General features: G+C 43.2%; 1 protein-coding gene across 4 annotated transcripts in view; it reads left to right on the forward strand.

Moving 5' to 3' along the window:
* The window catches only part of NFATC1 (nuclear factor of activated T cells 1), a 115414-nt gene extending 99462 nt beyond the window's left edge, over positions 1-15952 (forward strand). For all 4 annotated transcript variants that reach the window (XM_052697886.1, XM_052697888.1, XM_052697890.1 and 1 more), the window contains one exon: positions 13417-15952. In XM_052697886.1, the coding sequence (XP_052553846.1) occupies positions 13417-13466 (50 nt within the window). In that variant the 3' untranslated portion in view covers positions 13467-15952. The remainder of the gene's footprint in view (positions 1-13416) is intronic.
* Positions 15953-24696: the final 8744 nt, after the last annotated feature.

The raw sequence follows: 24696 nt of genomic DNA on the forward strand, positions 1-24696 counted from the left end.
TGACGTGGGGGCTTTCTTTATGTGTGCAAGGCTTTCTATAGCAGCTATCCATAGATAGCCATGACAAAGAGAAAGCATGAAAGCTTCTAGCACAGGACATTCATCCTGGCTTATCTGTCCTTCGGAGACATTAGCTAATCGAGGCCCGATACTCCATACAATAGGACAAGTGGTGTAAAGCTACCTCTGTTATCCCGGTAAACATGGGGACTTATCATTCCCATGACCATTTTACAGGGATTGTTTTGTTCTGACAGCAACATCCACAGCCTACAGCACTATCGACCCTTAACAACGAATCTGATGCTGGCTGTGCATGTTATCAGCTCCCTAATAACTGTCTCTCTCTCTTTTTTTTCTTTTTTTTTTTTTTCTTTCCCACCCCATTTGTGAGAATTTGTCCCCTGGAGCACTTCTCTATCAGGCCCATGCAGCTGCTGTTATTTTAGATATGGCAGGAAGTAGGTACCGGAAAACAGCAAGAGCTCACAGCACTCAGAAAAATCTAGAAATTCCTCTGATTTACCCAAGGCTCTGACTCCAATCAAAGCCAGTTACAGAAATAAATAAATAAACAAGTGGGGATTGCAGGAGGAAGGCCTGAGCAACCAGCCGTGCCTGGGCTACGTGTGCCAGCCATCAGCCATCACTTTCTGTGAGGTGCTGGGGAGGGACAAGTCCCTCGAGCAGCCCAGCAGGCACACAGCCTGCACAGGGGTGCAGCTGATACATGGGCAGCACCTGCCTTCACTGCTGGAGAAGCCTCTTGCTCTCAAGGAGCTGCATCCTTGTTGCTCAGCCACCCCTGTGTTCCCCCGCTCGTGGTTTCCCCTTTGTCTGCTGTGCTCCCATAAATGCTTTTAGCAGTGCTTAGGAAGGAGCACCAGCCAAAGGGACTGATGAAAAGTCACTGGAGCTAGAAAAACTTACGTCAGCTACTACTATTATTGTTACAGCTACTATTATTATTATAATTGTAAAGCTCAGATAGGATAATTCTTAACTGCTAGGCAAAGACGGCTGCTGGGCTAGCCACTTTCAGTACCTTCACTTTTCCATCAGGCTAACGTTGGAAGTGACTTCCAAATAATAAAAAAGAAGAAGAAATGATAAGGAAAAAACACCTCCCAAGCTTTCAGTTCAGCAGGGGGCTTAAAAAAACGACCACCAGAACCACCACCACCCCACCCACAGTGACACACACAGACACAAGGCTACCTTTCACGACTGGTTTTAATAAAGAAAGCTTCTCTGACACAGCAGATAACGAGGAAGATTTCTGCCCACAGACATCTCACACCATTAGCAATCTAGTTAACATCTGCAAATGTTTTAGGGGAAGAAATTACACTTTGAGACATTTCTTTTTTAATTACAGTCTCCAGATGAAATTTGTTAGAGCAGGGAAATGTATCCCATAGCGACTGATGTCAATAGCAAGCAGTCCCTAAAGCCAGCCAGGATTGGGAAAGCCATGCTGTTTGCTGCTCTTGGCACTGCTCCCTGCTTTCACAATGTCAAACTTAGAACTGCCTTTATATGCACTTTCCTTTTTTTTTTTTTTCCACAGTAGCTGTTGCCAGCAAGCCGTAAACTACTGTATATCACTCAGATTTAAGAACCTAAACTTTAAAACAAATTAAACTCTTGTTGACATTGTAATAAAAATCAGAATAGAATTGAACAGCTCAGTAAAACTGCGCTTCTATTATTTTATGGATTTAAGATTGTTTTCTAGGATTCCCAGACTCCCAATACAGCAAAGTTATTTCCTCTTGGCAGATGGCTGGAAAGAAAAAATCATTGAATGGATGAAATTATGTGGCAGACACTAGGCTGAAGCCTAAAGGGAGGAAATGGTGTCTCCCCAGTACCTGTAAATATTTGCTCTGTGTCTTGACCAGAGAAGCCTTTCATCCATGCTTTGGGGGAAAAAAAAAAAAAAAAAGAAGGAAAAAAAAAAAGAAAGTATTTATTTTGTGAGTTTTTAAGAAAACAGAATTTTTGTCTGTCAAACTCCAGTTTCTAACCAGAAGTTTATGTGGCAAACACAGCTCTGACCCACCCTTCAGAAGCTCGTCCAAATGCAGGTATATGCATGCAGCCTCGGAGTGCTCCCCAACACCAGCCTCCAGTTATCTTTTATCTCCCTACTTAGCAGTTAATGTTAGGTATTCTTTCTATAGTTGTTTTTTTTGTTTTGTTTTGTTTTGTTTTTTTCCTATTCTCTAAAATGGAAACAGAGGTTTCCATCCGATTGAATGCCAGGTTTCCATTCTTTATAATGTTTCCTCTCAAAACAGTTTGGAATGAAAGTATTTCAGAAATGTGTGTGGATGGAAGCTACTGGAGATAATCATTTGTTTCATGTAACTGTTTTACAAAAGGTGTGGTGCATTGGAAAGGCTGCTGTGCAGAATGAACAGCAATCAGCTTGCACAGCCTTTCATCCAAACCTTTGTTGCAGTTAACTGTTTTCCTTTGGTTACATCAGTTAGGTGCCCTTTACTGTGTGAGGCCACCAGCCCAAGCCCGGAGACTGAAGGGTGTCCTTGCAGGGTCCCGTCACAACATTGTGTCTGAATGCTTAGCCAAATATTACACATCTGCAGGCCCACAGCTGAGAGCTGAGGTCCTCTCTAGTGGTGAGCACTGAGCTCAGCACAGCTTTTGTGGCACGAATCAAGCTGCAAGGGGGAAGAACTTCTCCGTCCCTGGGAATGCACCTGTGATTCTTAGTGGACTCCTGCAGCTGTGCCTGGTGTTGCCTGTTGACCTTGCTCTGTCGATCCATTCTGAAGTACAATTCTGTAGCTTAACACAGTGTGTGGGAGAGAGGATGAGTAGAAAATATGTTTTGCCATATTTGCAGCTCTGTCACACTGGGACCACGTGTAAACAAGAGTATTCTTCCAGCTGCTCTAATTTAAGCTGCTTGCTATAGGCAGCGTTAGCATCCAAGCAGTATGAGAGTTCAGCAGCTGCCTAAATGTGGTGGTTTTCATTGCTGTGCCTCCTGTGCTGGGCAGAACACCTCATAACACCTCGCTGGTGGTTACCCATTGCAGCTCAGGAATGTTTATTTTTGCTCTTTGGCTCTGCTTGCATCAAAGGACCTCAAGTATAGATCTGTGGAATCAACTGTTGGCTCAAACCCTCCCAGAGAAACTAGAAAATTTATGAAGAAAAGGTCTTCTCCTAGTGTAGCTAGTGAGGTGTAAAGCTGACAGACACATCTGGGTCTTAAAAATGTTGTCAGCCCCACCCAGCCTTCATCTCCCATCAGCAGAGTGTGGCTGCTCAGCGAGCCACATCACATCCATCATTGTATCTTCTGAGCACAAAGCCCTGTGAGCTTGGGCTTGTAAAACAAAGCTCAGCCTTTATAGCAGGCCTGCGTGGGAACATGACCCAGTCTGGGCTCATAACATTTCTCATTGTCCCCAAAGAAGCACACAGGCACATCACAGATCGTAGAGCACCTAGCATTGTCCCTACCTTGGTACCCGCTTGCTAACAGGTAAAAATAATGATATTGACATTGGTCTTTCATCTTCACATTGATCTTCTCTGTTCCGCGTGCATCTTGAGGTTTGCTGATGAAAAGGGTTAGAAAGGAAAAAGGTCCAGATGACAGTGATGATAATGGGATGAGTCCAGTTCCTGACAAACCCAACACTCTCCTTGCTCAGAATCAGACCAGATAGACTATGCTGTATCTTTTAACCTGTTGCCAGGACATTTCCACTATTGAGGCTCAATGCTTCTCCCACCGTCTGATGTCCATCAGACTTGGAGGCTGATTCAGTGGAAAAAGAACTGACTCCTTTGGTGATTCTCTGCAGTGGAAAGAAAGGGGTGCTCAGCAAGTGCCCTTGCACAGCTCCAAGGTGTCATTCTTCCCTCCAGTTCTTATTTCTTTGCTTTATTTGAACATGAGCTGGGGATTCTTTTGCAAACAGTAGTGCAAAGTGACTTGCTTTGGAAGATTCCAAATGATCACAGAGGTCCACAGTATTATTCTATGAAGACAATTTAGGAGCATATGTGCTAATGCCATTTATTTGATTTAGAACTAATGAAAGTTTCAGTAATGTGCAATTACAAGAAACTTAATGACCCCTTTATATTGAATGCAACTTTTCTGGCACCTAATATGCTTTGATGAATTGCTCATGTGCAATGCTGGAAAGCTTCTATAAAGATTTATAATTGTATAATCAATATGGAAATTCAGTGTTATTTGGCTTTTTAAAACTCTGAAATGAGATTTTGGATTCTCTTTTGCTCCCCATTGCCCTACTGTACCTCCAGATTTTTTTTCTAAAGCTAATCTGTCATTTCTTCTAAATTTGGAGAAAACCCTTCCTACTGAAACCTAGAAATAAAGATCAATTCTTTTCGTAGCATAACTGCCCTCAGCTGTCTTTGTAGCACTGAGGTAGGAGATTTCTAGATAAGCTCTGTAAACTAGACTGAAAGTATTTTTCCCAGTGCATAACTTAGATATAAAACGGAAATGCTAGAAATGATAAATCGATCCAGAAACGGTGAGTGAAGTGCCTGAGTACGTCAGCAGCCTCATTGTTCCTCTCAAGTCCAGTGGCACAAGCTTCATGTGCAACTCACAGCAGCGTGTTCCAGGCCCAGCACTGAGGGCTGATCCACGCGTGTTGGAAGGAGCTTCCCTGGTAGACAACTCCTGCGCCAGGCTCAGGGCTTCACAGCCTTGCTCCTGACCTGCTGCCCCCTCTCCATTTGCCATCTCTGGGACCACCAGGTGGATTCAGCCTTGTTCTTCCAGCCCTGGTATGCTCTGATTGCACGGTCTTGAGTGCTGCCCTCAGCTCAGTTGTCTGCCAGTTGGGTGGTACCATCATGGGATGGGATCAGAAATAGGAGAGGAAAAAGAAAAGGAAGTTTCCTTTTGCTGTGTCTGAAGCTTGACAAATGCTGCCTGAGATGACTGGAGGCTAAGAACAGGCAAATGAAGAATTGCTTTCAATTTCAGTCGATTTTGTATACACTCTTGTCATGCTTCAGGGCGTGATTGGTGAGTTTTGAGCACCAGCATCTGACAGGATTATTTTACTGCTGGGGACTAACCTGGAAAGCAACACTGATCATGAGAGTGAGTTGGTATTATTGTGTTTCACACAAGAGGGGCAAATTTCTGTTGTTTCTAGCAAAACAGTGTCTGCTCTTCCTTACTTCTTCCTCTCTCGTGCCCACAAAGCTTCCACAATACTGACCTCAGGTTTTGGCTGTCTTAGGTAGTATTTGCATAGTTCTTCTGTCATGTGGAAATTTTGCATGAAATGTAAAACACGTCTGTTTTGTTTCCCTTACAGATGCTTTTAGGAACGTAAACACATAATTTTGGTTAAAATGTGGTCTGTTGCCCAGCCCTTCTCTCATATGTGCATGTGTGTGTCAAATGTAGCTTGTACCACAGCAGGGCTAGTCCTGCACCCCTGTGCAGCCCGAACCCCAGCAGCTCCAGTTGAGGATAGCCTCAGTGAGAGCTACTGAAAAATTCCCCGTGGACTCAGATTCTTTGGCTTAAATGCTAAACAGTGAGCACTGCCTTAAAAACAATATAAGGTTTGGAACCCACTGTTCTGAGAATCACTTCCTCTCTGCTGATTCCTGTGTTACATTACCAGCAGGCAGGGATTCAGCCCTAAGTGTATGCAGAGGAGGAGGTGCAGGACATTGGCAGAGTTGCTTATGGGAGGGATGGATAATCCATGCCCAGTGTGCAGTGTGATGAGATTCGTTTAGTCTGAGCCACAATCAAGAGCCACAGTCAGACTGCTGCCACACAGTGCTGTCACCACACTGCAGTGAGGATCCTTACCACTACAGAACAGTAGCTAGGGGAGATTGGAGGTACTGAGATAAACAAGGCAAAGGACAGAGCAGGTAGGATAATGGCTCCATGTTATTGGCTGTTAAGCCAATGCATCCTGTCAAGCCTACATTTGTATGGAGGATCACGTTTTATAAAAAACGTGCTACTTGTTGCCACTCACTTGCTCCACTGTCCCATTCTCAGTCTCCAAAAATAGTATGGCTTGTGGTGATAGTTTATTATGATTAAACAGATAAAAATAAGTTTATGGTTTTAACACATCCAGGACACCTGAGATAATACAAGATCTGACTTCTTATGGAACGTGTGAAGTTATATTTTCCATAGCTTCACAGGACTTGTTTTGTTTCATTTTTAATTCAGTAAGCTTCAACACGATCTATAGGTTTGCATTTCAAACTGGCGTCTTCGGAATTTGTCTCTGTCCTTTCTGAAATTTTCTTTAATTCTTAGCATAATAGTAGATTTGAAAATATTAATTATCTAAGACAACTCTCTTCAATGACTTAAGTAATAAGTCTGTATTCTCTGTTGCAACTTTTGTGCATCAGAGAGGTTTATTAGTAGAGGGAAAGTAGGGACCCAGATAAAAACTAGGATTTTACTCATGTGATCTGGATTCTTTAGTGAATTTGAATTCGTCTTGAGTGATGCTAATATTTGGCATTTGGTCTGAAATAAAGGGCTTGCAGAAGCACAGAAGCCTGATGAAGCAAGATGTGTCATCATTTGTGGAAAAATCTGAGAGCAGTAATTGAAGACATCAAAGTGAATGTCATACTATGCTACAGGTAGCATGATGTTAATGTCAAACTCCTAAACTCCCTCCAGAGTTGTGTTACTGTATCACTGTTCGTATGCTGCATAGTGACAGCGTGTTCAGAGCTGTGCTTAATGGGCAGGAAAACAAGATTTTTTCTCCAGGATGCTTGTGGCCAATGAACCATTGCAGGCAAAGCACTTTGGAGTGTGTTTGCACTGTGCAAAGCAGTACATGAAGATATCACTGGCCTGGGAGCCTCTGTAGTTGAAAGGCTTGACTAACAGTGATAGATTCTGTTGAAAGGCAAAAATTAGACAGTTTTGCTACCTGGACTGCACCTCTTTTCTGAAGATTGTTCAAAAGTGAGACATAGATGTGCAGTTTGATCAGAGCCAGGCCGTGGAGTTCAAACATGGCAGTGCATTGGCTGCTTAGTTCTGCCCACTTGAGCAGTGAAGAGTATTATTCACACAGGCTTTTCACACATGTATCTTGAAAGATGCAGCTGGTATTATTTGTATTTTCCATGACAAGTGCACCAGTCAGAGCAGAGCAGGTCACTTTTTGTTCCTTTTTGGTGAGAGAGCATTACATTATTCTGAACCTTTTGCTTCAGTTCTGCACCATCACGGAGATGGTGGTCACAGGTGGTCACAGGTGGGCAAGAAGTAACAAGGAAAAGTTGGTCTGTCAGTTGTGGAGGTGCCTTGGCTGTTCCCAACGAGAAACTATAATTGGTAGATAGTGATAGGACAAGGGGGAATGGTTTTAAAATAAAGGAAGGGAGATTTCGATATCAGGGTAAGCTTTTTTACTGAAAGAGTGGTGGCGTGGTATGGTGCTGGAATAGGTTGCCCAGAGAGCTTGTAGATGTAGAGAACAGTGGAATCTCTCCTGATGAATATGAGCCCTCAAGCTTTTCCTCTGGAAACCTCCACTGGACTTCCTTCTTCTCCCAGTGACCTGACAGTCTCTGGATGAGTCCTGTGCAGTACGGGCAGGAGGCAGACATGAGGATGGCCTGCAGCAATGCCAGCAACTTGAAACATTCACACCTGTGCAGTGCTGCATACCCATGGGAGTGGAGTCAACCTGGCTGTGTCTTCACACAGGACTGTATTAAAATTATCAGTCTGTGTCTCCTTTTGCAGCAGACAAAAGAAAACCCCAGGACTCCATTTAGTTTGTCGTATTGCATCCCAGTCATTAATTTATACTTGTGCACTGATGTCACTGAAAAGCAAAAAAAAAAGCTTCTTGCCCAAAGCAAAGAACTGTTCATTTACAGCCTCAGCACCAGTTACCACATACTCAATGTCCAAACCTCTCTGGGACATTGCAGAAGTGGACTGAAGTTAACAAAAAGATGGTCACTGATTTCCAGAGTCTTTGGGGTGTGATGTGTGAGCAGTCTGAGGCTTCTGCTGACCACACATCAGAGCCTTAATTAAGAAAGGAGAGAAAAATAATGGGTGAAAGTGGAAGCTCCATAATAGCATCAGAGTTTCTCTTTCAGAAGGCTCTCAAGATTACTTAAAAGGTGCGCTTTTTTTGTTTGGTTGGTTTTTGGTTTTGCAAGAAAAGCTTCTGTGAATAGAGAGCACATTTGTATTTCAAACAGTTAACAAAGAACCTGCTTCTTGTTTAAATTTGGCTTTAATCTGCCTGGCAAGATAGGAGCTGCAGGAAGGTCAGACTGGAGCGTAGACCACGACTCAGGACTGTGCAGAGGCCAGTGTTGCCACACCGTCCTCCAAAGCGTGGGCCACTCACTGTGCCATGGCCCACTCACTGGTGTTTGCCTAGTAGATCCATTTCTATGTAAGAGTATTGGTAACTTCATAGTGCAGAAGCTCAAGAGTGCAACCATGGGCATTATCATCATTAGCAGTGTGGGCAGAGATAGGATATGTTTTCAGAGTGCCAACATTCCCTCCCAAAACTGGAGGTTCATTTCTTTATAATTGTGGTTTCAATCCTGTCTCTCAGCTCACCTTTCATTTTTTTTTCAGACTCCTGGGAACATTTACCTTTAGGAGCATTAAATGACACATGGCTAAGTCTTCCAGACTCTCATCTTTGTGTACCCTCAAAGAGCTCACCAGTTGTAGCTTCTCTCCACTTCTTGCCCCTCTGACCTTGTAACTTCTTTGCTTTCAGTGGGATCAGTATCTGAGACAGAAGGCAGAACTGGGTCTCAAAGGAACAGTTACTAAAACACAAAGCCATAATGCTACCTATAGGCAAATTAGTCATAAGATAGAAGGAGAGCAGAAGTCGCTAGAAATTTGCAGTTTCTCTAGTTGATAGAATCCAAGTTTAGATATATCTGGTCATCCTGTTTAGTGCAGAAACCCAAACTGTTGCATCGCTAAGGCACTGATTTTGCTAACTAGTGAAGCAAAAGTTTCCATTGCAAGGGCATTCTAAAGAGAAATTAAACACAAGGAAAAAAAAAACCTCTCTATTAAATTAAAATGTGGTGTAACAGCTCACCACATCCTGCTACTGTGGCATCTGCTGTTTAGAAAAGGAAAGGTTCCGCTTTCAGACGCTTGACAGGTAGAGAGGTCACATGTTACCTGCATTTCTCAGCACTATTACTTCTTGAGTTCATATCAGTGGAAAAGCTGAACATGATGATGGAAAATACCAGTCGAGGGAAGGCACTGTGGGGAACTGTAGGTTTTAGTGACAAAAGCAACAATACCCATTCTCTCCCCGAGAATAACACTGAGGATTATGAATACTCATTTTGTGTTTTAAAAATGAGTGTAAAATCTTTGCTACCTTTTTTTTTTTTTTTTTGAAAAATGTTATGCTTGTTGAAAAACACAACTACTCTTGGAATGGTACTACAGATATGAATGCATCCAAGCAGCTGCTGAATCAAAGACTGGCTCTTGTTTTAGAAAAAGAAACTCAAACCCAGGCCAAAACGTTGCTTGCACTGCTGTTCTGTGTCTTACACACAATCCTGTTGTAGTAACAGGTCTGTAAGCCAAAACTAGATCATTCAAAGCAACAGACTCCCTTTCATTTTTTTAATAAACATTTTGTTGGTAATGCGGGAGCAAAGAGAAAAATATAAATTGTTTTCTCTGCACCAACAGCATACTTTACCTTTCTTAGTTCTTGGTCCTACAGGACCAAGCAGAGCCCTGAGGATACTATGGGAAAGGAAGTGATGGATGGCAAAGGCACTGCGGAACACGAAGTGACCAACTTGTTCACATGGCATATGAACGATACTATCAAGAAGCAAATTTAAAACAAGAGGAAGTACTTTTTCCATCAACACATCCTTCAATGGGAACCCACTGAACCTACTGCAGGAAACCATGAAGGCCAGGACAGCTTTGGAAGACTATTAGAGGATTTCATGGAAGAAAGTCCATCTAAGTTCCCAAGAAACAAGGACCCAGAGCTCCTCTTGCTCCTGAAGCCCTCCAGCAGTCAGGAGGTATAAAGGTGTTAAAGAAAGAATCACTGGAGACACGCCTGGTTCCTGTGCTCTTTCTTGCAGAATAATGGACTTCTGTCAGTTGTCAAATACAGACCAGATGGACATACAGGATGTTTCAAAAAATCAGTCTTTCATTAACAGAATTTCCAAATAAAATATTTTCCTGAACGTCCAGCAGGGTTAATAAAATTTGGAGTATAAAGGAAGCAAATTTTCCAGAAATTCAAAATTAAAAAATGTTGAAGACACTTCTATGTCTGAACGGAAACCATTTGAGGAATGTAATCCAAATTTGCATGTTATTTTGACTAAAGTGCATTTTCGACCCAACTTCTGTCCGTCGGACCTGGAGTGAGAGTGGAGCATCTTCATGTGAATGCTGGAGGAGACAGATTTCGTGTCTCAAGCTGAGCCCAGCAAGCTTCACCCAGTGCACAGCCCACGCGTGCCTGCTGCCTGTTCTGTAGGCTCCTCATCTCTGGAGGCATTTCCTTCCAGTTCAGGTGCCTTGGTGGGCAGCTTGGGGAAGCCCGCTCTAGGCACACTTCCCCTTTCAGCTCTTGTGTTTAGCCCTCTCTGTGAGCAGTCTGCCTCTATGCTATCAGCTGCTTTGCTGAGTTACCTGTTCCCCCACTTGGGGCTTGCACCTTGTCTATCTCTGTGACTTTGTTTCCATTTCACTACTGGGAATTTTTGCCTGTTAAGCGCAATGTTGGGTAAAGGGGAAGAAACAGCAGTGACCTGTTGACCTGTTGACCTGTTGACAGCCCTGCTGTCTGTGAGCGGACGTGGATGAAGCTGATGTTGAGCATACTCATAGCTAATTTGACTCTGTGAGATTTGGTGGCAATGGCTACACTTCAGTTCAACGCTGTCATTTTGTAGTGACTGATGTTGAAAAGTTGTCAGATGTTGTTATGCGAAGAATACCAAACTTGACTTACTCCCCAAGATAGCAAAAATTTACCTGTTAGGAAGTATATAATAAAAATGCACGATAAAGCCAAAGATCCAGTCTGTATCCTGTTGAGGTCAATGACCAAATTACGAGTTGGTGACAGCTTTATCTGGTTGCTGAGAGCTGAAGAGAGCATGAGCAACGAACCAAAGCAGGTGGGCTCCCAAATGAAAAGTCATGTCACCTCTAGAGGAAGTCATGCCTACAGGGCTTGAGTGACAGATGATTCATCGGAGGGCTGGAAAGGCTGCCTCTAAGGGCCTAAGCTGGTTTTGGTGATGGACTTCTAGCTCTTAGGTGTTTGTGTCACCAAGTTGCTTGGGGAGAATCTTGTGCCGTTGGGCTGGGGGATATTATATGTGAGAATTTTATTGAACAAATATAGAGCACCTCAGCTTATGTCCAAGCATTTAGAGAATTGAGATTTGAGATACCTGAATGCAAACACTCTGGTGGTGATCACCTCTGTTTCTCCACCTCCCTGTCCTCACAGTTGTATTGCTTACTTTCACAACTGTATAGAGACATTGTGAAGATTTGCTATCTAACATCTGATAATTGCCCTGAATAGTGTTCTAATTTTATTTCGTGGAAACAAAATCAGAAACTTGGTGCAAAGTAAGGAAAAAATGTAATATTGACTGACCCATATGAGGATTTGTTTTCATCATTGCACTCGGCACAAAGATATCACGGTGAGTTTTGCTCTGTACCCAGTGCAAGTTTGAGAAGTTTATCAAAGAATCTATCTTTGCAAAAGCATCATGGAAGAATTGTCCCACAGAAAATGTGCACTGTTTGCATTCAAGGTAGAGATTCAGTTCAGGAAGTTGTCCAGCGCCTTGCAGCGCATAAATGGAGTAGCATTTCTTGCTGTGTTCAGATGGCAGGGCAGTCTTTGTCACAGAAAATGGCTGGTTGCTTAAATTTGCTTCCCCTGTTCAGCAGTACTAAAGATAAACTCTGCAACACTCTCAAGAGCTGCTTTGCCTTCACATCTCATTTCCATGCTGCTTAGTCTGCTGCCATAAATATGTAGTTAGTTACAAATGCAACTGATATTTCTTTCTTAAGTATGGCACTGGCAGAAGTGGTTGCATTGGCCAGGACCTGTGACATTAATTCTGATTGATTCATGTGCTAAAATTACAAATTAGGCAATAGGTCTAAAGAAAAAAAAAAAAAAAGCATATGCATATAAAAAATAAAAGCCAACCACTCGTTTCAGGAAGTTGGTTTTAGGCGGGTTTGGTCTTTTCCAGTAAACACATGGAGTTATCTGGATGGCTGTGAACAGCAGCCCACAGGCAAAGGGAAACTTGGGCTTTTCCGTGGCACTTCCATGACGTGAGCATGTGTTTCCCACTCCCAGCATCTCTCACTCAGAAGCAGTGATAGCATAGCTGATGGCATTTGGTCTATCTTCATGTAAATCAGGTGGTGGCAGTCGCTGCAGGGAGGTGGGGTGGAAATGAAAGGGATGTTGTGTAGTCCACTGTAGACGACCTTTGCCAGGTTCTGTCATTTCCTGTCCATCTGCCAAAAATCACAAGCTGATAAATGGAAATAATGCGAGTGTGGGAAACTGTATTGCTTGATGACAACAGGGGAGGGAGAGAAGAATGAAAGAAGGCTCGTGAATAAAGAAAACATCACTTTATCAGAGATGCAGTTTGACTGTCTGATGCTGTGATAGCGGACCTTGTTTAATCTCTTCTCTAACTCTTGCCAAGGGCTTTACTCTTCTCGCTCCTGCTACCTGTCTGTGCAGATGGGAGCAAGGACTGTATGTCCATGTGTGCTGGGCACTATGAAAGGAGCATTTACACATGTTATCAGCTATGGGGAATGGGGCAGCCTGAGTTTCTTTTCTCTCTTTTTTTAATGCTGGCCTACAGTAAAAAAAAAAAATCAGCACGTGAAATGGTATCCTACCTAGGTATTGCTGCTCAAATGCCCAGTTCAGCTGGCAGCTTTGTACCATTAGCACATGACTAAGTTCCAAAGGGCTCTTATGATTCTGTGATTTCCTGCGGTTCTCTTTATTTTTCAGAGCCAATTCTAGAGGAAATGTAAGTGATTGAAAATGTTAAATATGTTTGATGCAATCGAGGGTCTAGGATGCTGCTGTTCTTGTGATGTTTGGTGTTACTGAATATTTAGCATGTCAATAACCGTGGTTAATCTTGCTGTTTTGCACTGTGATCAGCCTTTACTAGCTATCTCGTGATGTTTTGCTTAATGTTCAGAACTGCACTGAAACTATCAAATGGATGCAGGTTTGCAGGGCAGTTCTGCTCCTGCAGCATTGTGATGCTAATTGAGTCATTTTTTCCTGTGTTCTTTCTTTGCAGTAAATGAAATTATAAGGAATGACCTTTCCAGCACCAATGTCCATTCATAGCTTTCCATACGGGCCTACTATGAAATCCACACACTTTTGACTTAGCTGGCATGTCAGCTCGAGTGCAGAGACTCCGAAAATACTGAAGATGTTAACCTGGTAGCACTCTGATCTTCCATGTTACTGAATGTCAGGAACTGAAGATTTACCTCTTGCTTGCAAAGAAGTAGTTCCTCAACTTCAACTGATGAAATAGCTTTAAAGAAAATCATCTCAAAAGAAAAAGGAGGGAGTATACTCCAAGACTGCTGGTTTCACGGGACAAAACTAGAAAACTCAGCAAACCCTTGAGTGCTTCTTCCCAGTGCTGATCTTTTCAGCATGGCTCCACTGGAATAGAGCCCTGGAAGTGCCTTATTTTACCAGGTTGTGGCATCGGGGCATTTGAAATAAGCTTTGAATTTACTACCATTAAAAGTGTTGGTAGGTGTAGAGATGTAGAGCTTGCATTCTGGAGAGTGACATTGTAAAGACGCTTAGGACTGTGCAGCAAAGTAGGGAGTGAAATCCCTATCCAGCAAGATGTGGTTATGAATTCCAGAATTTCTTTGCCTTTTCTTTGTTGTAATGTATATCTTATTGCCTTATTCTCAGTGCATTTCAAATTCTCTTCATTTGTCATCATCTCAGCTTTCTTTAGCATATTGTCTTTATGTGCTAATGAATCATAGGATTGTTAGTAGTAGCATGTTAAGGTTTTAATTTTAATCTGGCTTCAGTCGTAGCACAAGTTGAATAGCACAAAATAAAAAAGGTTGATGGACAAAAAATTGAAATCTATCTATTACATGATAGATGAATGTGTATGCATGTACATACATACTGGTATATATGCATATATTTATATATGACAAATAATATAGATGATTGCCTGGTCAGGGCACTGAGTTTAGCAATAATTTCAATTTCTGATAATGCATTTCAGATCCACAACAAATATTTCCGCTCCTTCTTTCGAGGGTTTGTTGAACCTAAAGCAGGTATGCATTTTCTTTCCTCATGCAGTTAAGCAAGCACTTTACATAGGCAAGGAGGATGCATACAAAATACGTGTTATTTACCAAATGGCAAATTATGAGTTAAAGTAACTGTAAATAGCAGTACGGAAGAGTGTAAAATATTTGTTCAGTTATAATGTTATTATTCCGCAGAAGCCTTATAATTCTCTGCTACATGTACGAAAAAGAATATTACCAAAAAGCCACAAGGGTTTAATATGCAGCGCTGTATAGTGTGTTTCCAGATTAGCTAATGTTCCTGAAGCTACAGGTAGGCATGTAGTGTAGCCTTCAACATTGTATTTTTTACAATCAGCTGCTTATTATATGAATAGCAACAACCTATTCTTGCGTATAACCAAAAAGTAAAAGTAAATAAAATAGCATGACTTAAATTAAAGATGTTTAACATTAATATTGTGCCTTAGGAATCTGTGCCCCCTTCCGGAACTCGGCCTGAACTACACCTCCGTGCTGAGGTGGCTCATTAACCGTGACACAGTAAAGATGGAACAGGTTTCACAAAGAGGTGAAACCCTATTAAGCATTTTAAAACATTATTCTGCATAATTATGTCTTACTTTCTTTATTAAAAAAAAAAAAAAACAGCGAAAGCCATATTTGTCATATTTGCACATTACTGTGAAGACATGAGAATATAATATGGCTATATGTACATAATATGCTGTTACTGGTCCTTATAATAGTCTGTTATTGCTCACCTGTTTAATCCCAGTTATTTACCCTGTATTTACCACTGTAGACGTTGCATGAAACATTTCTTATAGACTGCCATACGAAAAGTAAAAAGCTTGACAGACGTCAGCTTGACTTGTAGCTAGAAAATAGATCCAATAAAGCAAAATGTTTTGCTGGAAGCTAGTCTTAGAGTGGTTCATTTTACGTTATCTTGACAAATCTTCCTTTCTCATATAAAATATGCATTTTTACGTTATACACATATATATGAACATATAACTCCATCTCTTCTATGTGAGGCATCCTGCATCCTGCTAATATAGTCCTCTTAGTACGGAAGAAAAGTCTCTTGTCAACAGACTCTTCTTTATTCCCCCCTGCACTTAAAGACATTGCTGCCAAGGAAAGAAATCGATATACGATATAATTATCAGATTTTATTATCTCAGTGTTTCAAAGTTGTCGACAAAGTGTGCATGGAGGAATCTCTGGCTATGCCAAAGCATTGTTTTTTCACGTGCATAAATACCGTGGGTGAGGCTTTCTTGGTACAGGCCAACACACAGACACATCCTCCGTCATGTTTGCATTTCAGCAGTAATTTTAGCAAGGTTTTCAATTGTATGGTTTGGATATGTTGCACCTCCTTCACCCTTATTTTTATTTTCCTCTTTAATCTAATAAAGAAACAAAACAAAACAAAAAAAACCTGTTACCTTTAAGCCTGGATAATGGAAGATTATGCATCTCTTGTATATGTATTCATAAAATAAAATGAAAGCAAAAATATTTCCTGTATGAGACTATCTTGTTTTCAAACGTGTGTTATGGTTGTTGCTCTCAATTTATGAAAACACTTTTCACTGACCCCTTTCGAAAACAAAGCAAAACCAAAAAGCCACAACGCTGTGAATATAAGCACAGCCCTTACAGCCATGTTCAAAAAGGCTTTTGCCATAGATAATTCTGACTATTAAAGAGAGCGCTCTGGTTGAATTTTAAGTGGTAAAACAAGCTACCTTATGCAGCAAATTACTTGCATCTATGTAGACTGCTTGTACAATAATTTCCTTTGCTCTCCCTTGAACTATTCCTGAAATGTGTGGGTTGCTAAGGGTAGGCTTTGGGTCTGCATTCTTCAATGCAGCACATTCAGGAGACATTTTGGTTAGGCTGGAGGGAGGGCTGCTCACAGAGAGGCAGAGAGGGATGACTTGTTTAGAGGTGCGTGTGACAAGCATGATGGGTGACACTCCTTGAATTCCCTTCCACACCATGAGAGAAGGCACAGATGTGTATGTAAGTCTTTGATGAACAAGGACCATCCTCTGCCTTGCATTTGTTTTCCTGTATCGGGTGACACGTTGCTCACTATCACACCAGGCTTCAGTGAGTCCACTGCTGAATCCCTCCTCCCTCAAGGAGAGACATGTGCTCCAAACCTCTTTGAACCCAGATACAGCCCAACTCCTTAGACATCAGTCAGAATTCTCTGCTTCCCTGTTTGCGGGTTGGAAATACTGATATTACTCCTCATGTGGACAGCATAAGCCTTGTTGTTGATGAGGTTCCTGGAAAAAGGAAAATACTGAAAATGCTGTCACACATTCTTTATATCTTCCAGAGACAGTGGCATCCTTTATACCAGAGCAAAATGTCTGGTCACATGCTGAATTCATTTGAGCAACATACTTCAGTCATTGTGCTACCTGGCTTCCTGTGAGCTTCCTCTCATTTCAACAAATCTCCTCGTCAAAACACAGCAGGCCCAAGCACTGCTGCATTAACCACATCTTGCCCAGGGTTCTTCAAGCGAAAAGAGCCTATAGCAAACCCCTTGCTGACTCCTTTCATTCATAACCAAAGCATAAGGTGAATCCCACACACCCATCTGGTACTGTTTGACTAAATACCCTTCCTGGAGTCATGCCTCTGACATTTTCTTTACAGCTGAAAATGGTAAATTTCAAGGAGTTAAATTTCTTGGAAAGAACTGCACTGCCTTGAAGCATTGCCTGAGCTCTCCTTCACCATGTGTGTATTTTAATTGCAGTCATCACTGTAAATCTGTGAAATTTGTTTCAGTAAAAATAAAACAAAATCTCTCTCATCAAGCATGTGACTGTGGAGTGTCAAGGTCAACAGCGTAAGATCTTCTTAGTGTCTATAACTGCTTCTTTTAACAGTGGTCTAATTTTATGCCATGATCACTGAATGGACTTTTTATCAAAGTGAAGCTAGTCCTGTTTTCCCCACTTTTGCACACACTTAGCCATTTTCCTTCTTTAATTTGCCTGCATTGTGTCCTCTTTCTCAGCAAGTTAATATTTTTCTTATTCAATCTTTTGAGCCTCTTTCCAAAAAAATTAAAAGGTTCTGATTTTCTTCAGGTAGCCAAATAATTTGTTCAGTGCAGATCAGTTACAGATTCTCATACTGTTGGCTTTAATTACAAACCATTCTCAGTTCCAAAAACAACTCTTTTTTGGCCAAAGAGAGTGCAAGCTCCCAGAGCTTAAACAATTCAATGGTTGAGCATTTGGGATTTAAGGGGACTGGCGGTATACCTGGCACTTACCACAGCCTGTGGGCACATGGGCTTTTGTCATTTAAACCAGAAAGTTGCTGACTGTAGCTATTCCTACCAGCTTGCAGATACAGGCAACCCACGAGCCATTATTTGCAGATGTGGCAAATTCATTTTCAGTCATTTTAGGAAATCCTTTTTTTTTTTTTTTTTTAATAACGCAGGGAAAAAGTTTTCAAAAAAGCCGTCAGCATGAGTTTCCAGTGCTTCTTCTGAACTGATCTCACACCCACAGCTCCTGTACCCAGTCTCCTTCCAGCACCACTGGCCCAGGGCCTCTGGGCTGGAAATAGCATAAAGTCAGGCTGGGAGCAGTGCCAGAGATAGAGCCATCCAAGCCCTGTTCCAGGGCATCCAGACTGAGCCAACCCAAGGGCTGTCGTTCAGTCTGCCCAGCTGTGAATGTCCTACATGTCTGCCTGGATGCTTTCCTGTGCAACCTACTATAAGGAGGTTGATTTAGCAGAGGGGTTGAACTCGATGATCTCTGCAAGTCCCTTCCACCCCCTATGGTTCTGTGATTCTATGACTCTACATATGGTGCTGGGGCAGCTGGCCCGTGGTGCCAAAGGCTGAGCGCTGAGTGAGAAACCTCACCCACCAAAGGATGCCCATGGTGGAGTCCTGGAACTCAGCACAGTGTTGGCCTTGTCCAGCCAGGGGACATCGCAATCACACTGGTTTCATGGTACCGAGGGAGAGTAGAGCTCTCTGTGCCTCACCAGAAAAGATGTCAGTTCTTGGCTTTGTAACTGCAAGGCTTGGGGTTTTTATGGTCTGGTTTGTTTTGGTTTCTAATGGGAAAAATGACATTTCCTCCAACATTAGATTATAATTTTTTTTTTAATTTTTAGCTTTCTGCTTAGAAAATACAAACCACATATTATCTTGAATCAGACTGATCCAAACTGAGCCTTCTCTTTTTTCCCCCCTCCAAGTCCCCAGGCTGGGCTGCTTTCCCAGGCGGTGGTTCCCCCCACCCAAGCAGAGCAACACAGTCATCACATACTTGCTGCCTCTGCCCGGTTTCTTGAATGATTTCTTTGCAGGGAACTCCACATGAATCTTTCCTGCCTCCCTGGATCCTTTCCAAGGCTTCTGCCTGGGCTGTGCTGATCCAGCCCCTTCCTCTCACTATCCTAGCAACCTTTTATTTTTTTTATTTTTTCATGCACATTGTATCCTATAAAATGGATTAGCCCTCGTGAGATAATGACACTACCCTGAGCACACATCTATCGGCTGGTTGATCAAGGTTCTCCTGTGCTTTCTACCCACAGCCACATGCAGTACAGGGCCCCTCAGCAGAGCTCGGGTTTTTCACCCAGATCACCCCACCAGCACGCTGCCAGGGAGGGCAGAGGCACAGGGGTGCAGCTCAGGGGTCAGCAGTGTGGGTTGAGAGCAGCTGCACTTCATCACACCTGTGGAAACAAACCCAGCACCAGCATGCCCCGGAGCAGTGCCGTGGGGAGGCTGCTGTCACCGTCCTGCTCCAGCCTCGTGGCCCAGCATCTCCCTCAGTTGCAGTTTCTCCACCTGGCAGCACGGGGATCGGGGCTGAAGGGGACGTTGGGCCGAGGCTGCGTAGCAGCAGCATGTGGGAGGGAGCGAACCCTGCCCGACTCCCGGGATGAGTCTGCACAAGTGGGTGTATGAAACCTTCAACTTTCCAACTGCATGACAGGGCAGAGGTTGATGAGGGGGTAGGCCAGGCACTCTTCTGCCTCTCCGGGACCTCTGGAGCCAAACCGTGCTTCCAGCACAACAGCGTCCCCATAAGCAGGAGGTGCTGGGTGCTGGGGAGGTGCTGTGCTTAGGAGTGCTCTGGTGAAGCCACTTACATCTGCTGCTGACCTCAGCCATGCAGATGACGAGCCGCGTGTCTGTGTGAAGATACAGGCTTACGTAGGAGTTTCAGGTTCGATTTTCCCTGCGGCGGATGGTAGCTTTGACATTTCAGAAAGTTGATTTTGAGAGTTACAAGTAAGATCAGAAGACTCTCGCTCTCAATTTATAAAGTCAGTAGTTTCAAGTTTAAATCTATAAGCCAGAGAGGCCTGGAGGGAGCCAGGAGCTTCAAGGGCAGCTCCCTGGGGAAGAAGAGTGGGCTCCATCACGCCCCTGGAATGAGAACCTTGTGCTCACGCAGCAGCCATGATCATCTGGCACACAGGGTGCCTCTGGTGATGCTCACAGGTGCAGGATTTTCTGCTGTCAGCTCTGCTTGTATGGAGGGATGGCAGATGAACCCTTCAGTATTTATTGCTGCCAGCAGCCAACAAGCCAACAGCAGAAACCGCTGCTTTAGGAGGATGTTCAGCAAAGCAGGTTACAACACAGTAAAGAGAATAATAACTTAGATCCAGTACAAATTTTCCTTCCACCAAACTCCTTCTGAAATACACGCACGTACCAAAAGTCAAGTGCAGAAGTAAAACTTCTTGTTGCTCAAAATAATAGCAGAAAAGAATTACTGTATTTATGTAGTTCAAGTGTACTTGGCCTGTATGAGTTTTACAAGCCTAAAGAGTTAAACAGAGTGCTTGATTAACTAATAACGTTAAGTAATTTCTTATACAAAAAAATATATCCCTAAAACGTTTCTTGCCTGAAGTACATACATTTCTGGTGATATGACCAGCCCACTATCTAAGCTATAAAGCAGTAGTTACTGTGCAGTGATGACATGTCACTTATCAGTGCTGCCTACTGGTCCAGTGGTTGACCTAAACCCCAACATTTCCCTTTCCCCACAGGCAGGGTTGTGAAGAGTAGAATAATAAACATACCATATGCTGTCTGCTGACGCACTTCAGTCCCAATTCAGATTACAGTACAGTGTTGTAGAATATACCTCCTGCCAGCACTGTTGGGTGATGAAAACACAGAAGGGCCTTTTCTTTCTAGGAAGATTTTTATCAGCTTAATATCTGAACCACAGGGGTCAAAAGGAAAGATGCCAAGCTAGCCTGACTGTGGGCTTTGAAGTTTAACTTGATCATGCTCTATCCACCTTCTCATGGCTACCTTGGCTGGGCATCTGTAGGTTGAGGGCACCTCTCAGAAGGGCACACGGCCTCCCAGATCAGGGCACCTCAGCTGCTGACCTGCTCCTACAGGCATGCTGCTGAGTGCCAGGGGCTAGCAGGGTGCTTGATCAACACTCTTTGAGACTATCTGAGGACCACAGTGCTTATGGAAATCAAGATCTTAGGCTTTTCTCAAATGAACTTGGAAGGACTGACTGCACATAAAGCTTCACATTTACTGAAACCAGCAAGTCACACAACACTACAGTAGATTATACCGGTGAAGGTTCTACATAATTCATTTCATTTTCAGGATTTCTGTGTTTCATAGCCATGCTTCATTACCATGACTAGAAACAAATGTAAGCCTCTCTGGTCACACAAGCAGTCACCTTGTACCAATATTCAGCTGGAATATAAATCCAGCCAGTGCCTGGTATTCCCCTCTCTTCCCTTCCTCTCCTACCACAGCACCTGTAGTGTGGCACAAAGGCACACTTTGGCCTTGTACCATGTCAGCAGCTTCTCTAGCTCACTAGCTTAGTTGTCAGCATATTGATTGCTTTGCACACACCTCAGTGAGCTGCATGTATGCTCTCTGACTATTCAGGCAAGCAAGCTGCAGAGAATGGCTTGTATTTAAGGGTTTCCAGGAGCCGCAGGTGTTGCACCAGTACCTGCAGATATAGCAGAATCACTTTCACTCTAACACTTGAGGGTTATATTGGGGGTCGGAATTAGAGATAAGGATGTGCTGTGGGACCAGATCAAAGGTCTTGCAGAAGTCCAAGTAGACAACATCAGTTACCCTTCCTTGGTCCACCAAAGCCATCACTGTCACAGAAGGCCACCAGATTGATCAGGCACAATCTTCCCTTGGTGAAGTTATGCTAGCTGGCTCGGATAACCTCCTCATCTCACATGTGCTTTCAGGAGGATTTTCCAGGATGATCTTCCCAGTCACAAAGGTGAGGTTCACTAGCTTGTAGTTCCCCAGGTCTTCCTGTCTCCCCTTCTTAAAAATGAGAAGGATGTTTCCATTTTTCCAGTCACTGGGGTCTTTGCCTGACTTTTCAAATTTGATGGCGAGTGGCTTGGCAGCCACATCAGCTGGTTCCTTCAACACCCTGGGATGCGTGTAGTCTGACACAGCAGAGATATACACATTCAGTCTCATGAGTCAGTCTCTGGGAAGCCTGCCTGCCAGTGAAAATAGAGGCAAATAACTTGCTCAGTACCTCAGCCTTCTGCTTGTCTGCTGTAGTCAGTTCTCCCTTTTCATTTATCACAGGGGGGACAATCTCCTTGGCCCGTCTCTTCTGACCAATGTACCTGTGGAATCCCTTCCTGTTATTTTTCACAACCAATGTAAAGTTCAGTTCCATACATTGGCTTTCCTGACCCGATCTCTACACATCTGTACAGCATCCCTGTATTCTCCCCAGGCCACACATCTCTGCTTCCCTTACCTATATGTGTCACTCTTATCCTTCAGTTCGACCACTGGATTATTGATCAGGCATTCTGATTTCTTGCCTCCTTCACTTAATTTCTTGTCCTGTGGGATGGAGAGCTCTAGTGCAGTCAGAAAGGTGTCCTTAAAGAGCTGCCAGTTCGGCTTTTTTCTTTTGTCTCTAAGGAGAGTTTCCCAGAGGATTTCATCCAGCAATTCCTTAAACATTTGGAAGTTGGCTATCCTGAAGTTCAGGCTCCTGACTTTGATCTTTGCCAGGCCAATATTCCTCAAGACCATGAACTCAACCAAAGCTTGGTCACTACAGCCCAGGTTTGTAGTCCTGCAGTTTTGTGTGTGGAAATTTTGCCTGCTGAATGCCATGTCCCAGCACTGATATTCCACACTAGAATGTGAAACACTAGCAGCATCTTTCAGCTCTGAGTATCTGTTTGACATTATTCAATGGAGTTCAGTCAGTGTTCTTAAACAAGTGAAACCACACATCCCATCACTGCTGTATTATGATTGTGCTCTGATAACACAAAATGCCACTAGAGACATCAGCACTATCTTCAGTTGATGGGAATTTTCCAATTTTTGTTTTCTTTCATAAAATTTTGCATCATATTACCAAATATGTAGGTATCATGCAATATTTTTCTCCCTCAAAGCTATTATTTTCCATTGCTTAAATAGCTAGCCAAAAATATTGATATTTGGAGGACAAAAAAACATTCTCCCTTTTCAGCTGGCTCTAGTGTTCACATCTTTGATTATTTTCTTTTTTCAGCAAACCACAGATTTTGCACTGCAAAAAGAACTGGACTGATTTTGATCTTGTACAAGTATAACTATAGTTACTCCTGAATTATGCCAGATTAAGTCAGCTGAGAATTGGGTTCAAAATCCTGTTTCTCTAGAGCAATCAGTTAAGTTGTGCAAGAAACACAAAGGAGGTAAAAAGAATAGAGGGCAATTGGCTTATTGCAGCCAAAAAAAGAAAAAAAAGAGGTTAGTGCACTACACACACTGCACTTTGGCTGCCTTGAAAAGGAAAAAAATCATGTGTTCTAGCCCCATCCTGGCTGTTTAAAGAAGAAGAAGTTGCATCACTCATCTCCCAGCTGATTTCCAGTCTCTGTCTGGCCAGGCAGTTGGGCCCATGAACGCCAGTTATCAGTGCTGCAAGGCCCACTGACCATCTGTCCTGACCCAGGACACTTGGCTGAACCTGTGGGCCTGAGGTCATGCCTGCTCCAGCTGGCCTCCCAATCTGTTCCTCCTCCCTCAGCATGTCAGAGACTTATCTGCATGCCACAGGGAGCACTGCAGTGGCAGTCCCATAATTTCCTGCTTCTGGCTTCAACTGTTTTGCATCACGGACAGACAAATCTTGAAGGACAGATGTCTGCACAGCAGTTCTGAAGGATCTCACTTCAGCTGGTGCAAAGCACATGCAGATGTATTGAGCAGAGGAGCCAGAAGCTCCTAGTGAAAGGCTCTGACATCAGCTGCACAGTAGGATGTAGGTGGGAGACAGGTGAGACACCCAGCGCACACTGATTCAGGGACTTATCACCATACTGACTTTCTCCAAACTGCTGGTAACACTCTCCAGCCAGCAAGGCTCTCTAGGCTCAGATGCCCACGTGGTGAGATGATCCCACCCTTCTCTCATTGAAGGAAGATACATTGGCTACGGAACTAATAGAGTGAAGTGGAAAATTCAGTGCAGAGGCAATGGTCGCATTTGAAAAGATTTGAGTAAAGATAGTTAGGAGAAATGCTGCAGACTCTAGCCCTACTGAATCGCAAGTTCCTAAACAGGGTATTACACTGAGCAGGTGTCTCTGTCCCTTGCTTCTGTGTGCAAACTGGTGCACCACCTCATGGGTCATCTCCTGTGAGGAGCCCTGGTTCCCCCCATGCCTTGCTGAAAGGCTGTAGGTTTCAGCTCCAGCCTTGCAAGGAAGTTCTGCAGAGGCCAGGGTACCTCTGCTGCAGGTTGCTTCCACTACAGATATGCTTGCCTCATGCTCACAACAAGCACTTTTTCTCCTGAAAGTTGACTCCTTGCTGTGATTCAGTGTGCCATAGACTGTGCCAGTCTATGAATGTTCATACACAAAGGGATTATGTTAGAATGCCCATAACTGCAGCACAACCCTTCCTCTGGACAGCTTTCATCATGATTTCAGGTGGCAAAAGGAAGCTTCAGAAGAAAGCTCCTATCCAGAGCTCAGGACACAGAATGCATCACGGTTCCTAGATTTAAATGAAAAGACAGGAGCATGGCTGCACTGTTTCAGGTGGCTACGTAATGACGAAAATGGAAAAACTATTATTTCACTTACGTACAAAGTTTACTGCCAAATCACTGAATCTGAGGTTTTGGGTTACGCCTTCTTTACTCCTGTGTGGCTGAATTTCATGAATGCTACCGAAGCTCTGAGAGGTG

This window comes from Tympanuchus pallidicinctus, unplaced genomic scaffold (assembly GCF_026119805.1).
Source record: "Tympanuchus pallidicinctus isolate F22 unplaced genomic scaffold, pur_lepc_1.0 scaffold31, whole genome shotgun sequence".
Lineage (NCBI taxonomy): Eukaryota > Metazoa > Chordata > Aves > Galliformes > Phasianidae > Tympanuchus > Tympanuchus pallidicinctus.